This window comes from Salvelinus fontinalis, chromosome 2 (assembly GCF_029448725.1).
Source record: "Salvelinus fontinalis isolate EN_2023a chromosome 2, ASM2944872v1, whole genome shotgun sequence".
In the NCBI taxonomy this organism is placed as follows: Eukaryota; Metazoa; Chordata; class Actinopteri; order Salmoniformes; family Salmonidae; genus Salvelinus; species Salvelinus fontinalis.
This window is the reverse complement of record NC_074666.1, coordinates 89382469-89397513: the sequence shown is the minus strand read 5'-3', so window position 1 is coordinate 89397513 and position 15045 is coordinate 89382469. Positions and strand designations below refer to the sequence as shown.

The following is a 15045-nucleotide window of genomic DNA, read 5'->3' as shown; positions in this document are numbered from 1 at the left end:
TATGTATCCTCCTGTAACACTATGGGTTCTCCTGTAACACTATGTGTCCTCCTGTAACTCTATGGGTCCTCCTGTAACTCTATGGGTCCTCCTGTAACACTATGTGTCCTCCTGTAACACTATGTGTCCTCCTGTAACACTATGGGTCCTCCTGTAACACTATGTGTCCTCCTGTAACTCTATGTGTTCTCCTGTAACACTATGTGTCCTCCTGTAACTCCATGTGTCCTCCTGTAACTCCATGTATCCTCCTGTAACACTATGTGTCCTCCTGTAACACTATGTGTCCTCCTGTAACACTATGTGTCCTCCTGTAACACTATGTGTCCTCCTGTAACAATATGTGTCCTCCTGTAACAATATGTGTCCTCCTGTAACACTATGTATCCTCCTGTAACTCCATGTATCCTCCTGTAACACTATGGGTCCTCCTGTAACACTATGTATCCTCCTGTAACACTATGTGTCCTCCTGTAACTCCATGTATCCTCCTGTAACACTATGTGTCCTCCTGTAACTCCATGTATCCTCCTGTAACACTATGTGTCCTTCTGTTACACTATGTGTCCTCCTGTAACACTATGTATCCTCCTGTAACAATATGTGTCCTCCTGTAACACTATGTATCCTCCTGTAACACTATGTGTCCTCCTGTAACTCCATGCGTCCTCCTGTAACTCCATGTGTCCTCCTGTAACTCCATGTGTCCTCCTAGCTCCACTAGTCTAAGGATAACATTTCACTCTTCTATACACAGTGGCACAGAGCACTAATTAACCCTAACATGTTAAACAGACATGTAGGATTTGACCATTCATCTCCATGAGGGCTTTAACAGCGTTTTAACGCTCTGCCCGTACAGGTTGAGAAGAGAACATTGTCACCATGAGCACCAGATGTTGAGCTCCATAGAGATATATGTAGTGAATATAATAAATATAATACTATTTCTATGTTGACGGCTGCTCCATCCAACCACCGCAGCAGTAGGGAAGACAGGTACAGACAACTGCAGTAGTCCTTGTATCTGTCCCAGTCATCCACCTCAGCAGTAGGGAAGACAGGTACAGACAACTGCAGTAGTCCTTGTATCTGTCCCAGTCACTCACCTCAGCAGTAGGGAAGACAGGTACAGAGAACTGCAGTAGTCCTTGTATCTGTCCCAGTCACCCACCTCAGCAGTAGGGAAGACAGGTACAGACAACTGCAGTAGTCCTTGTATCTGTCCCAGTCACTCACCTCAGCAGTAGGGAAGACAGGTACAGACAACTGCAGTAGTCCTTGTATCTGTCCCAGTCACTCACCTCAGCAGTAGGGAAGACAGGTACAGACAACTGCAGTAGTCCTTGTATCTGTCCCAGTCACTCACCTCAGCAGTAGGGAAGACAGGTACAGAGAACTGCAGTAGTCCTTGTATCTGGATCTGCATGGTGGTTAGAGACCTCTGGAAGATAGTCAGAGACTGATGCACACACACACACACACACACACACACACACACACACACACACACACACACACACACACACACACACACACACACACACACACACACACACACACACACACACACACACACACACACACACACACACAGACACAGACAGACACAGACAGACAGACAGACAGACACACACACAAAAAAAATTTGTCGAGTCAAAGCTGTGTAGAAACATGAGTGAAAATATGTCATAAAGTGTGTCATTATGGACGCTTAATGGAGGACATGTTCATATCAGATGGAGGGCCCCAGATTATCCAGATTACCCCACACACCCCAAACCACCCTCCCCTCTCTGATCCCAAGCACAAACAACAGACAATATTTCCATTGGCTCAGCCATAAGAGGGCACATTATCTGTGTCTACTTAACAAGGCATAACACAAAGCTTTAAATGGATACTGCTGTGTGTGTGTGTGTGTGTGTGTGTGTGTGTGTGTGTGTGTGTGTGTGTGTGTGTGTGTGTGTGTGTGTGTGTGTGTGTGTGTGTGTGTGTGTGTGTGTGTGTGTGTGTCTGTGTGTGTGTGTGTGTGTGTGTGTGTGTGTGTGTGTCTGTGTGTCTGTGTGTGTGTGTGGACTGTGTAGTCCTGGAGGCAGACTATACACACGGTCTATGTCTACTCCCCACTAATTATCTCCAAACCCCACTGATGTCATGGACTTGGATCAAAGTGTATTTTTGTTGTGGTCTTGAAGTCATTAAATTAGTAGCTGCTTGGTTTTATCCCTAGAAGCTCAACAACGTTTTCATTAACATCTGCTTCTGAACTAATCAAACTAATGAAGGAAAACTACTTTTAAAAGCAAAATATCATTAATGTGTGTGTGTGTGTGTGTGTGTGTGTGTGTGTGTGTGTGTGTGTGTGTGTGTGTGTGTGTGTGTGTGTGTGTGTGTGTGTGTGTGTGTGTGTGTGTGTGTGTGTGTGTGTGTGTGTGTGTGTGTGTGTGTTAGAAGGTGATTTCAGTACCTGTTGGAAAGGGTTGGGTAGACTCTGACTGCAATACAGGTAGTAGTGTGTCACTTCTGTTAGGAGGAGAGAGAGAGGGGAGAGAGAGAGCAAGAGAGAGCGAGAGGGGGGAGAGTGTGAGAGGAGAGAGAGGGTGGGAGAGAGAAAGGGGGGGAGAGAGAGAGGGGGAGACAAAGAGAGCGAGAGATGGAGGGAAGTGGAGAGAGAGAGAGGCGAGAGAGGGAGTGACAGGGGGAGAGACATAGAGAGGGGGAGGGGGGATAGAGAGAGAGGGAGAGAGAGACCGTGAGAGAATGAGAGAGGGACAGGAGGTGAAAGGGACAGGGAGAGAGAGGGGGAGGGAGATTGGAGAGCATGAGAGAGAGCGGGAGAGGAGAGAGAGAGAGAGAGGAGAGAGAGAGGGAGGAAGGGGGGGGGGGGGGGGAGTGGGAAAAGATAGAGAGAGAGTCAAACAACCAAAGCTCATCCCAATGAAGATGAACCCAAACACACACTGTACTAATTATGTTCATTCATTTTAGAAAGAAAAGACAACATAAACACATCTTAACATGTAGGAATTGTTCTGAAACAGTGATTCTATCTGGCCAGTAGTTCTATCTGACCAGTGATTCAATCTGACCAGTGATTCTATCTGGCCAGTGGTTCTATCTGGCCAGTGGTTCTGCCTGACCAGTAATTCTATCTGACCAGTGAATCTATCTGGCCAGTGATTCTATCTGACCAGTGTGGACTGTGAAGATAACTTGCATAAATCACTGCTATTAGTAAAACTTGAACTTGAACAGGAAGGTACCTCACCTGCACTGAGGAACTCCTTGGTCCTGTTTGCTATGAACTTGTCTGGAGACACACAGAAGTCACTGGTGCCCTGAAGGGAAAACAAGATAATATACCGTCAGACGTTACTGATGCCCTGAAGAGGAAACAAGATAATATACTGTCAGAAGTCACTGGTGCCCTGAAGAGGAAACAAGATAATATACCGTCAGAAGTCACTGGTGCCCTGAAGGGAAAACAAGATAATATACCGTCAGAAGTCACTGGTGCCCTGAAGAGGAAACAAGATAATATACCGTCAGAAGTTACTGGTGCCCTGAAGGGAAAACAAGATAATATACCGTCAGAAGTTACTGGTGCCCTGAAGGGGAAACAGGACACTATACAGTCAGAAGTTACTGGTGCCCTGAAGGGGAAACAGGACACTATACAGTCAGAAGTTACTGGTGCCCTGCAGGGGAAACAGGACACTATACAGTCAGAAGTCACTGGTGCCCTGCAGGAGAAACAGGACACTATACAGTCAGAAGTCACTGGTGCCCTGCAGGGGAAACAGGACACTATACAGTCAGAAGTTACTGGTGCCCTGCAGGAGAAACAGGACACTATACCGTCAGAAGTCACTGGTGCCCTGCAGGAGAAACAGGACACTATACAGTCAGAAGTCACTGGTGCCCTGTAGGGGAAACAGGACACTATACAGTCAGAAGTTACTGGTGCCCTGAAGGGGAAACAGGACACTATACAGTCAGAAGTTACTGGAGCCCTGCAGGGGAAACAGGACACTATACAGTCAGAAGTTACTGGTGCCCTGAAGGGGAAACAGGACACTATACAGTCAGAAGTTACTGGTGCCCTGCAGGGGAAACAGGACACTATACAGTCAGAAGTTACTGGTGCCCTGCAGGGGAAACAGGACACTATACAGTCAGAAGTTACTGGTGCCCTGAAGGGGAAACAAGATAATATAGAGTCAGAAGTTACTGGTGCCCTGCTGGGGAAACAGGACACTATACAGTCAGAAGTTACTGGTGCCCTGAAGGGGAAACAAGACACACTTCAGCCTCAAATCCCTTCCCAGAGTCTCAATGACTGTTCTGTTTTATTAGACAGTCGATGGAGGCCGTGACAGAAAATAACATCCTGTCCAAGTAATTCAACTATAGATCACACAAGAGGGCTGTTAGTTACAACAGTCTACACACCTCTTTAACCTGAACGTAGCAGAACCAACCCTGGCATACAGTCTCTGTGTGTGTGTGTGTGTGTGTGTGTGTGTGTGTGTGTGTGTGTGTGTGTGTGTGTGTGTGTGTGTGTGGTGTGTGTGTGTGTGTGTGTGTGTGTGTGTGTGTGTGTGTGTGTGTGTGTGTGTGTGTGTGGTTAGTGCTATCCGGGGTCCTTGGGACATCCCAACCCTAAACCCTAACCTTAAACCTTACCTTAACCATTTCACATTTCAACTTTAATGGGGTGACCTCAGAGTTAGATGCCCTAAGGACCCCAGATAGCAAGGACTGTGCATGCGTGTGTGTGCGTGTTTGTGTGTGTAGGGAGAGAGCCTGTTGATGTGCATGCATAAGCAATTACTGGCAGGCCAAAAATCTCCAGTATTCAGACTGTCACTCCTAGAGAGGGCCATACACATAGAAATACAATGACATGACTAGAAGTTTAGAGGTAATCTATATAGTCATGATCTATTGGCATTATATTTCTATGACCAAATATTTCTCACCCTCTCTTATTGTTGGGAGAGGAGGAGTTGAGGAGGAGGAACAATGATCTGGGCTGAGGAGGAGGAGGAACAATGACCTGGGCTGAGGAAGAGGAGGAACAATGATCTGGGTTGAGGAGGAGGAGGAACAATGATCTGGGTTGAGGAGGAGGAGGAACAATGATCTGGGTTGAGGAAGAGGAGGAACAATGATCTGGGTTGAGGAGGAGGAGGAACAATGATCTGGGTTGAGGAGGAGGAGGAACAATGATCTGGGTTGAGGAGGAGGAGGAACAATGATCTGGGTTGAGGAAGAGGAGGAACAACGATCTGGGTTGAGGAAGAGGAGGAACAATGATCTGGGTTGAGGAGGAGGAGGAACAATGATCTGGGTTGAGGAGGAGGAGGAACAATAATCTGGGTTGAGGAGGAGGAGAAACAATGATCTGGGTTGAGGAAGAGGAGGAACAATGATCTGGGAGGAGGAGGAGGAGGAACAATGATCTGGGTTGAGGAAGAGGAGGAACAATGATCTGGGTTGAGGAGGAGGAGGAACATGATCTGGGTTGAGGAGGAGGAGGAACAATGATCTGGGTTGAGGAGGAGGAACAATGATCTGGGTTGAGGAGGAGGAGGAACAATGATCTGGGTTGAGGAGGAGAAATCAACGGAAGAGGAGAATGAGGAACGCAGGGAAAAAAACGAGGGAGTTGATAATGTTCCAGTGACAAGGTTTGAAAATCCACTTCACTGCATCACAGTATCTGTGTCTTACTGCTAGGGATTGACCTCTACCCTGATCTCCATAGACCACATCACAGTATCTGTGTTTTACTACTAGGGATTGACCTCTACCCTGATCTCCATAGACCACATCACAGTATCTGTGTTTTACTACTAGGGATTGACCTCTACCCTGATCTCCATAGACCACATCACAGTATCTGTGTTTTACTACTAGGGATTGACCTCTACCCTGATCTCCATAGACCACATCACAGTATCTGTGTTTTACTACTAGGGATTGACCTCTACCCTGATCTCCATAGACCACATCACAGTATCTGTGTTTTACTACTAGGGATTGACCTCTACCCTGATCTCCATAGACCACATCACAGTATCTGTGTTTTACTGCTAGGGATTGACCTCTACCCTGATCTCCATAGACCACATCACAGTATCTGTGTTTTACTACTAGGGATTGACCTCTACCCTGATCTCCATAGACCACATCACAGTATCTGTGTTTTACTACTAGGGATTGACCTCTACCCTGATCTCCATAGACCACATCACAGTATCTGTGTCAGGCTCCCAAATGGTGCTCCATTATCTACAAGGGCACTATGTAGGGAATAGGATGCCAGTTGGGACAATAGGATGCCAGTTGGGACGCAGACTACTGTATATCCTGACCCCCAACAGATACTGACTCTGCAATTACCAGCTGGAGAAGTGTGGCATGCTTACTGTGGCATCATGTTATTCTAGGTCAGAGGTCGTGTCATTATTCTAGGTCAGAGGTCGTGTCATTATTCTAGGTCAGAGGTCGTGTCATTATTCTAGGTCAGAGGTCGTGTCATTATTCTAGGTCAGAGGTCGTGTCATTATTCTAGGTCAGAGGTTGTGTCATTATTCTAGGTCAGAGGTCGTGTCATAATAACACAGACACAATGGTTTCTGTAGCTGGCTGGTTGTGGATCAACTGGTCAGTGATGTCAACATTGCATGCATTACTGTAATTCTGACTGTTGTTGTGATATTGTTGCAGTGTATTTTCTGGTCAAATAAATGTAGACTCATGATTTCCTCATGTCACTCAATCCCTCCTCCTCTCTCCTCCCTCTCCCTCCAGCCTGCGTCAGAAGCACAGCTGCCCAGTCTCTGGATAATCCTAGTCCCACCATGCTGGCTCCTCTCTGGGATGGAGGGAGGGGGGAGAGGGATCCTGAATGGCCCTGTTATGAACAAAGTCTGCCCCATTAACCCCACTAAGACTAGACATACTGTAGACACACATACACTACATGACCAGTATGTGGACACCTGCTCGTCAAACATCTCATTCCAAAACCATGAACATTAATATGGAGTTGGTCCCCCTTTGCTGCTATAACATCTTCCACTCTTCTGGGAGACTTTCCACTGTTGGAACATTGCTGTGGGAACTTGCTGCCATTCAGACACAAGAGCATTAGTGAGGCTGGGCGCTGATGTTGGGTGATTAGGCCTGACTCGCAGTCAGCGTTCCAATTCATCCCAAAGGCGTTCAATGGGGTTGAGGTCAGGCTCTGTGCAGGCCAGTCAAGTTCTTCCAGCTTGTGTGGCCTACCACTTTGTGCCTGAGCCGTTGTTGCTCCTAGACGTTAGCCTTCACAATAACAGCACTTCAAGTTGACCAGGGCAGTGCTAGCAGGGCAGACATTTAATGAACTGACTTGGAAGAAAGGTATCATTCTATGACGGTGCCACATTGAAAGTCACTGAGCTCTTCATTAAATCCATTCTACTTATGTATGTATGGATGTATGCTCGATTTTATACACCTGTCAGCAATGGGTGTGGCTGAACTACCTGAATACACTCATTTGAAAGGGTGTCCACATACTTTTGTATAGATAGTGTATGTGTAGGACAGGCCATAGTTTGGTTGTTATCTGGCCAGATAATCAGATTATAACCAGTGAAAGACTTTCAAAAAAACTATCATTTTGCAATCAGAACACAACCTGACCATGACGTCACAAAAGACATAAGAACGAGATTACTTGAATCCGTTTTTTAATTCGAGCATGTTTGGTGATGACGGGACAGAACAGACACTCACCACACTAGTAGCAGTGCCTGCTCCAAGTGTTCCCCAGCTCAGGACCAGAGATATCACCCCAAACACCATGATCCTGAAACACACACACAGAGACAGAGAGAGAGAGACAGAGAGAGAGACAGAGAGAGAAACAGAGAGAGAGACAGAGAGATAGAGAGAGAAACAGAGAGAGAAACAGAGAGAGAGACAGAGAGACAGAGAGAGAGAGAGAGACAGAGAGAGAGAGACAGAGAGAGAGAGAGAGAGAGAGAGAGAGAGAGAGAGAGAGAGAGAGAGAGAGAGAGAGAGAGAGAGAGAGAGAGAGAGAGAAGACAGGAGGAGAAGATAAATATAGTGAGAAAGAAAAGGGCTCCCAGATGGTAGTAAAAAGGCTGGGGATGGTTTCAGCTCCTATCTCTCTGGTAGTCTTACAGCAGCAGTAAAGTGGTTGAAAGCTCACTGTAATGAGTTAAGGGCATTAAGGGCATGGTAGTACACATACTGGAGAGCAGGTCGATAGACATTAGTGGACACCATCAGAGAGAAGACAAGAAGTCTTCAGCAGAAACGTTCAACAACACTGATACAGTCAGATACAGACATATTAAAGGGGGAAGAGATATGAGGATAATTACTGGGATGTTGTTGACTTGTTTTAACTCCACTGCTGGACACAGATATTGAATAGTTAGGTGTTTTCTTGTCAAGTTTTGTGTCAAGTCTATATAACTGGGCTTTTGTGTCCATTGTCCAGAGGGGGTAAGAAACCACCTCTACGGTAACTTACTGTATGTGGTTGGTAGTCACCTCAGCTCTACAGTAACTTACTGTACGTGGTTGGTAGTCACCTCAGCTCTACAGTAACTGTTACTGTATGTGGTTGGTAGTCGTCTCAGCTCTACAGTAACTGTTACTGTATGTGGTTGGTAGTCACCTCAGCTCTACAGTAACTGTTACTGTATGTGGTTGGTAGTCGTCTCAGCTCTACAGTAACTATTACTGTATGTGGTTGGTAGTCACCTCAGCTCTACAGTAACTGTTACTGTACGTGGTTGGTAGTCACCTCAGCTCTACAGTAACTATTACTGTACGTGGTTGGTAGTCACCTCAGCTCTACAGTAACTGTTACTGTATGTGGTTGGTAGTCACCTCAGCTCTACAGTAACTGTTACTGTATGTGGTTGGTAGTCACCTCAGCTCTACAGTAACTGTTACTGTATGTTGTTGGTAGTAGTCTCAGCTCTACAGTAACTGTTACTGTATGTGGTTGGTAGTCACCTCAGCTCTACAGTAACTGTTACTGTACGTGGTTGGTAGTCACCTCAGCTCTACAGTAACTGTTACTGTACGTGGTTGGTAGTCGCCTCAGCTCTACAGTAACTGTTACTGTATGTGGTTTGTAGTCGTCTCAGCTCTACAGTAACTGTTACTGTATGTGGTTGATAGTCGTCTCAGCTCTACAGTAACTGTTACTGTATGTGGTTGGTAGTCGTCTCAGCTCTACAGTAACTGTTACTGTATGTGGTTGGTAGTCGTCTCAGCTCTACAGTAACTGTTACTGTATGTGGTTGGTAGTCACCTCAGCTCTACAGTAACTGTTACTGTATGTGGTTGGTAGTCGTCTCAGCTCTACAGTAACTGTTACTGTATGTGGTTGGTAGTCGTCTCAGCTCTACAGTAACTGTTACTGTACGTGGTTGGTAGTTACCTCAGCTCTACAGTAACTGTTACTGTATGTGGTTGGTAGTCACCTCAGCTCTACAGTAACTGTTACTGTATGTGGTTGGTAGTCACCTCAGCTCTACAGTAACTTACTGTACGTGGTTGGTAGTCACCTCAGCTCTACAGTAACTGTTACTGTATGTGGTTGGTAGTCACCTCAGCTCTACAGTAACTGTTACTGTATGTGGTTGGTAGTCGTCTCAGCTCTACAGTAACTGTTACTGTATGTGGTTGGTAGTCGTCTCAGCTCTACAGTAACTGTTACTGTATGTGGTTGGTAGTCACCTCAGCTCTACAGTAACTGTTACTGTATGTGGTTGGTAGTCACCTCAGCTCTACAGTAACTTACTGTACGTGGTTGGTAGTCACCTCAGCTCTACAGTAACTGTTACTGTATGTGGTTGGTAGTCACCTCAGCTCTACAGTAACTTACTGTACGTGGTTGGTAGTCACCTCAGCTCTACAGTAACTGTTACTGTATGTGGTTGGTAGTCACCTCAGCTCTACAGTAACTGTTACTGTATGTGGTTGGTAGTCGTCTCAGCTCTACAGTAACTGTTACTGTATGTGGTTGGTAGTCGTCTCAGCTCTACAGTAACTGTTACTGTATGTGGTTGGTAGTCACCTCAGCTCTACAGTAACTTACTGTACGTGGTTGGTAGTCACCTCAGCTCTACAGTAACTGTTACTGTATGTGGTTGGTAGTCACCTCAGCTCTACAGTAACTTACTGTATGTGGTTGGTAGTCGTCTCAGCTCTACAGTAACTGTTACTGTATGTGGTTGGTAGTCGTCTCAGCTCTACAGTAACTGTTACTGTACGTGGTTGGTAGTCGTCTCAGCTCTACAGTAACTTACTGTATGTGGTTGGTAGTCGTCTCAGCTCTACAGTAACTTTTACTGTACGTGGTTGGTAGTCACCTCAGCTCTACAGTAACTGTTACTGTATGTGGTTGGTAGTCACCTCAGCTCTACAGTAACTGTTACTGTATGTGGTTGGTAGTCACCTCAGCTCTACAGTAACTGTTACAGTATGTGGTTGGTAGTCGTCTCAGCTCTACAGTAACTGTTACTGTATGTGGTTGGTAGTCGTCTCAGCTCTACAGTAACTGTTACTGTATGTGGTTGGTAGTCGTCTCAGCTCTACAGTAACTGTTACTGTATGTGGTTGGTAGTCGTCTCAGCTCTACAGTAACTGTTCTTGTATATGGTTGGTAGTCACCTCAGCTCTACAGTAACTGTTACTGTATGTGGTTGGTAGTCGTCTCAGCTCTACAGTAACTGTTACTGTATGTGGTTGGTAATCGTCTCAGCTCTACAGTAACTGTTACTGTATGTGGTTGGTAGTCGTCTCAGCTCTACAGTAACTGTTACTGTATGTGGTTGGTAGTCGTCTCAGCTCTACAGTAACTGTTACTGTATGTGGTTGGTAGTCACCTCAGCTCTACAGTAACTGTTACTGTATGTGGTTGGTAGTCGTCTCAGCTCTACAGTAACTGTTACTGTATGTGGTTGGTAGTCACCTCACCTCAGCTCTACAGTAACTGTTACTGTATGTGGTTGGTAGTCACCTCAGCTCTACAGTAACTGTTACTGTATGTGGTTGGTAGTCACCTCAGCTCTACAGTAACTGTTACTGTATGTGGTTGGTAGTCACCTCAGCTCTACAGTAACTGTTACTGTATGTGGTTGGTAGTCGTCTCAGCTCTACAGTAACTGTTACTGTATGTGGTTGGTAGTCGTCTCAGCTCTACAGTAACTGTTACTGTACGTGGTTGGTAGTCGTCTCAGCTCTACAGTAACTTACTGTATGTGGTTGGTAGTCGTCTCAGCTCTACAGTAACTTTTACTGTACGTGGTTGGTAGTCACCTCAGCTCTACAGTAACTGTTACTGTATGTGGTTGGTAGTCACCTCAGCTCTACAGTAACTGTTACTGTATGTGGTTGGTAGTCACCTCAGCTCTACAGTAACTGTTACAGTATGTGGTTGGTAGTCGTCTCAGCTCTACAGTAACTGTTACTGTATGTGGTTGGTAGTCGTCTCAGCTCTACAGTAACTGTTACTGTATGTGGTTGGTAGTCGTCTCAGCTCTACAGTAACTGTTACTGTATGTGGTTGGTAATCGTCTCAGCTCTACAGTAACTGTTACTGTATGTGGTTGGTAGTCGTCTCAGCTCTACAGTAACTGTTACTGTATGTGGTTGGTAGTCGTCTCAGCTCTACAGTAACTGTTACTGTATGTGGTTGGTAGTCACCTCAGCTCTACAGTAACTGTTACTGTATGTGGTTGGTAGTCGTCTCAGCTCTACAGTAACTGTTACTGTATGTGGTTGGTAGTCACCTCAGCTCTACAGTAACTGTTACTGTATGTGGTTGGTAGTCACCTCAGCTCTACAGTAACTGTTACTGTATGTGGTTGGTAGTCGTCTCAGCTCTACAGTAACTGTTACTGTATGTGGTTGGTAGTCACCTCAGCTCTACAGTAACTGTTACTGTATGTGGTTGGTAGTCGTCTCAGCTCTACAGTAACTGTTACTGTATGTGGTTGGTAGTCGCCTCAGCTCTACAGTAACTGTTACTGTATGTGGTTGGTAGTCACCTCAGCTCTACAGTAACTGTTACTGTATGTGGTTGGTAGTCGTCTCAGCTCTACAGTAACTGTTACTGTATGTGGTCGGTAGTCACCTCAGCTCTACAGTAACTGTTACTGTATGTGGTCGGTAGTCGTCTCAGCTCTACAGTAACTGTTACTGTATGTGGTCGGTAGTCGTCTCAGCTCTACAGTAACTGTTACTTTATGTGGTTGGTAGTCGTCTCAGCTCTACAGTAACTGTTACTGTATGTGGTTGGTAGTCGTCTCAGCTCTACAGTAACTGTTACTGTATGTGGTTGGTAGTCACCTCAGCTCTACAGTAACTGTTACTGTATGTGGTCGGTAGTCACCTCAGCTCTACAGTAACTGTTACTGTATGTGGTTGGTAGTCACAGAGCAGAGTGGGTACCAGTTACTGACACAGAGCAGAGTGGGTACCAGTTACTGACACAGAGCAGAGTGGGTACCAGTTACTGACACATAGCAGAGTGGGTACCAGTTACTGACACAGAGCAGAGTGGGTACCAGTTACTGACACAGAGCAGAGTGGGTACCAGTTACTGACACAGAGCAGAGTGGGTACCAGTTACTGACACAGAGCAGAGTGGGTACCAGTTACTGACACATAGCAGAGTGGGTACCTGTTACTGACACAGAGCAGAGTGGGTACCAGTTACTGACACAGAGCAGAGTGGGTACCAGTTACTGACACAGAGCAGAGTGGGTACCAGTTACTGACACAGAGCAGAGTGGGTACCAGTTACTGACACAGAGCAGAGTGGGTACCAGTTACTGACACAGAGCAGAGTGGGTACCAGTTACTGACACAGAGCAGAGTGGGTACCAGTTACTGACACAGAGCAGAGTGGGTACCAGTTACTGACACAGAGCAGAGTGGGTACCAGTTACTGACACAGAGCAGAGTGGGTACCAGTTACTGACACAGAGCAGAGTGGGTACCAGTTACTGACACAGAGCAGAGTGGGTACCAGTTACTGACACAGAGCAGAGTGGGTACCAGTTACTTACATGGTGAGTAGCCACCGGGACTGCTTTGCCACCCCCAGACAGGCCACCAGGCATATAACCAGATCTAGGATCAGCAGTAACAGGTAGGTCAGCCACCTAGAGAACAGAGAGGGCACAGTGTTACAGATCTAGGATCAGCAGTAGCAGGTGTGTGTGTGTGTGTGTGTGTGTGTGTGTGTGTGTGTGTGTGTGTGTGTGTGTGTGTGTGTGTGTGTGTGTGTGTGTGTGTGTGTGTGTGTGTGTGTGTGTGTGTGTGTGTGTGTGTGTGTGTGTGTGTGTGTGAGCCTCTTAGTTAGATCTCATCTGCAGCAGGTCATTTCCAGTACGTTAAGTTAATAATTGAACAGGACAAATCCATGGACATAGATAATACATGTCCTACAGTGTCTTCTACAGGAACTAACCTCTGTTTCTCTGTTTCTCTCTCTACCTCTCTCTGTTTCTCTGTTTCTCTCTCTCTCTCTCTCTTTATCTCTCTCAAAATTCAATTCAAGGGGTTTTATTGGCTTGGGAAACATATGTTAATGTTGCCAAAGCAAGTGAACTAGATAATAAACAAGTGAAATAAACAATAAAAATGAACAGTAAACATTACACTCACAGAAGTTCCAAAAGAATAAAGACATTACACATGTCATTTTATGTCTATATACAATGTTGTAACGATGTGCAAATAGTTAAAGTACAAAAGGGAAAATAAATAAACATAAATATAGGTTGTATTTACAGTGGTGTTTGTTCTTCACTGGTTGCCCTTTTCTTGCGACAATGGGTCACAAATCTTGCTGCTGTGATGCACACTGGTATTTCACCCAGTAGATATGGGAGTTTATCAAAATCGGGGTTGTTTTCGAATTCTTTGTGTATCTGTGTAATCTGAGGGAAATATGTCTCTCTAATATGGTCATACATTGGGCAGGAGGTTAGGAAGTGCAGCTCAGTTTCCACCTCATTTTGTGGGCAGTGAGCACATAGCCTGTCTTCTCTTGAGAGCCAGGTCTGCCTGCTATTGCCTTTCTCAATAGCAAGGCTATGCTCACTGAGTCTGTACATAGTCACAGTTTTCCTTAAGTTAGGGTCAGTCACAGTGGTCAGGTGTTCTGTCACTCTGTATTCTCTGTTTAGGGCCAAATAGCATTCTGTTAATTCTTTCCAATGTGTCAAGTAATTATCTCTCTGTCTCTCTCTCTCTGTCTGTCTCTCTCTCTGTCTGTCTCGCTCTCTCTTTCTTCTATGTAAATGTGTTTTTGCAGTGTGTGTGTGTGTGTGTGTGTGTGTGTGTGTGTGTGTGTGTGGAGTCTACATAAAGCCACGTTTCCACTGCACTGGCCCCTGTGAATAAATCATGACGCTTCTAGCTTTGAATAAGAGGGATATTGAGGTCAAAGTGCAAACCTACGGTCACCTCTCGTGCAATAGTGACATCGTACTTGGCGAACTAGGGGAGAATCCATAGTGTGAGATAGTCTTGAAACGACCATTTGGAATGGATTGAAATGGCATGGAATGGGCCCCAAGCCACTTATCTGTTTGGTAACCCCACACCACGATAGCCTGTAGTAAATTGACCAAAACATATCTTTATAGAGAAGAGACTGGGTGGGTGAGGAGCAGCACTGAGCGATCGCTATGCTATTACATTTGTCTAGATAAATGTCTGTATAAATGCAGACAAATGTGTTCTAATGAAAGGAAGTAAAGGAGTGTGAGAGAGAGAAAGAGAGAGAGGTAGGGGGTGTGAGTGGGAGTGAGAGAGAAAGAGAGAGAGATAGAGAGAGAGAGAGAGAGAGAGAGAGAGAGAGAGAGAGAGAGAGAGAGAGAGAGAGAGGGAGAGAGAGAGAGAGAACAAGAATAAGAGAGAAAGAGTGCCTTCCATCCCCCTCTGCCCTCAGTGAAACAACACCTCTTCATCAATACATACTGCATC

General features: G+C 45.6%; 1 protein-coding gene across 1 annotated transcript in view; it reads right to left on the bottom strand.

The window, feature by feature from the left end:
- Positions 1-15045, bottom strand: part of LOC129867580 (protein tweety homolog 2-like) — a 70026-nt gene that overhangs the window by 13249 nt on the left and 41732 nt on the right. Inside the window, exons 5-9 of the mRNA XM_055941078.1 lie at positions 13119-13214; positions 7795-7867; positions 3272-3341; positions 2471-2526; positions 1370-1462 (exon numbers count right to left, since the gene is read on the bottom strand). Of these exons, the coding sequence (XP_055797053.1) occupies positions 1370-1462; positions 2471-2526; positions 3272-3341; positions 7795-7867; positions 13119-13214 (388 nt within the window). The remainder of the gene's footprint in view (positions 1-1369; positions 1463-2470; positions 2527-3271; positions 3342-7794; positions 7868-13118; positions 13215-15045) is intronic.